This window comes from Plasmodium reichenowi, chromosome 13 (assembly GCF_001601855.1).
Source record: "Plasmodium reichenowi strain SY57 chromosome 13, whole genome shotgun sequence".
NCBI classification, from domain to species: Eukaryota; Apicomplexa; class Aconoidasida; order Haemosporida; family Plasmodiidae; genus Plasmodium; species Plasmodium reichenowi.
Window position 1 is genome coordinate 2,286,504 of NC_033658.1, and position 2,010 is coordinate 2,288,513.

The window sequence follows — 2,010 nt, forward strand, 5'->3', positions numbered from 1 at the left end:
AAAAAAAAAAAAAAAAAAAAAAAAAAAAAAAAAAAAAAATTGACATACATAAACGTCCTAAAAAGATATAGATGATATAATGGCACATAAATATTTTATTATAAACATGGTGAAATAAAGAATAAGTTATATATTTATATTTTTTGTAATATAAATTATTTTATTTTTATATCATTTTATGTTACAATATATATTCACAAAATAAAGGAGTAAAAATAAAACAAAAATTTACATATACATTATTATATATATATATATATATATATATACAAGATTTTTTTTGGTGGATATTATAGAATTATTACATTTTATATATTATATTACATTATATCATTATATTCTTCTAAAATGATTCATATGATACTTGTGCGGATAAACCTTAGATAGATATACATAACTGTATTTCTTACAAAACATTTTTAAAATATGTACAAAAACAAAAAATTTCCATAACATATATAATATATATATATATATAATAAATGATGCGCGCTTATTTTGTTTATGTATATTATAAAATTATTAAAAAATAAATAATATGTGAATGAATAAATAAATTATTTATTATATATATATATATATATTATTTATTTGTTTATTATTTATTATTTATTTATTTTTTTTTCGAAAGGAATTTTAAGAATTACATATATTCCTACTTCTATATACTATAAAATTCAGAGAAACTCCTACAATGAAATAATAAAGTTAAAAAAAAAAAAAAAAAAAAAAAATGTTTAACAATAATATATATTAATATCTTATAAAATGAATGAACAGAATATAAACAATAATAATTGTGATATTAATGATGAAGGAACAAGTGAAATAAATGATGAAAATATTATAGGTTTATGCATAAAAAATATATTAGAGTCTACATTTGAAAAGAATATACACTGTGAGAATTTTTTGGTTAAAAAAAATATTGCATTAAATAATTTTATTAAAGCAAATAATGTTTCTCAAGATAATATAAAGGTATCAGATACTATGGATGATGGTACTATACCATATAATATAATATACAATGAAGATATTTTAAATATAAAAAATGATGATGATATTATAAATGAAGATATAAATTATACTAAAGAGTTAAAAAATTATAATACTAATAATAGTAATATATATTCATTAAATAATAACGAATCAAATGAAATATATAAAAAAAAAGTGGAAAAAAAAAGAAAGAGAAATTACCTTAATATTAATGATTATAATTTTGATTATGATGAAGAAGACTTTGTTACAAGTTCTAATGAAGTCTTCTTAAAAACACATAATGATAATGACAATATATCTGAAACATCAAAGATTATTAATATGGATAATGATATTATAAAGAACCTAATTATGCCTCCTGTAGTACCATTCAATGATATGTTTAAGAAATTTAATAAAGAAATAAGTGATATATATATAAAAAATAAAAATAATAATATAGAAGATTTAAATATATTCTTAGCTTCACAATTATTATGTTTAGAAGAAAAAGAAGATACCTTTATTAATGAAAATAATTTTATTAATTCTAATTTTGACTCTTTTATATTAAAAAAATTAAAAATTATAAATGACCCTGATTATAATAATTTTTCTAATCAAAATAAAGATTTACAAAAACTTTTTATGTATTTAATGTCTTGGTATTTTTCAGGATATTATTCGGGAAAAATGAGTGTATTGAAGGAATTATATAGACAATAAGTTACAGTGGTTAAATGTAAATTATATATTATATAAAAAAAAAAAATAAAAATCAGTAAAGAGATATACATATAAATTGTATTATTTTAACTTAAATTCCACTTGGTGAATTTATATATATATATATATATATTTATATATATATGTTTTTTTTTTTTTTTTTTTTTTTTTTTTTTTTTTTTTTTTTTTTTAAATTATAAATATTTCAATTGTTTTTATATAAAAATTTTTTTTTTTTTTTTTTAAATTTTTGTTGTAAATTTTTTTTATTTTTTTTTTAAAAAAAAAAAAATTTTTTTT

The 2,010-nt window shown here is 15.2% G+C and overlaps 1 protein-coding gene across 1 annotated transcript; it reads left to right on the top strand.

Annotated features, from left to right (window-relative positions):
• Window positions 1-768: 768 nt before the first annotated feature.
• On the top strand, window positions 769-1,710 carry PRSY57_1359300 (hypothetical protein; the record flags this gene model as incomplete). Its single annotated transcript, XM_020115222.1, has 1 exon — window positions 769-1,710. The coding sequence occupies one exon, from the start codon at window positions 769-771 to the stop codon at window positions 1,708-1,710; it is 942 nt and encodes a 313-aa protein (XP_019970145.1).
• Between the last annotated feature and the right edge of the window lie 300 nt (window positions 1,711-2,010).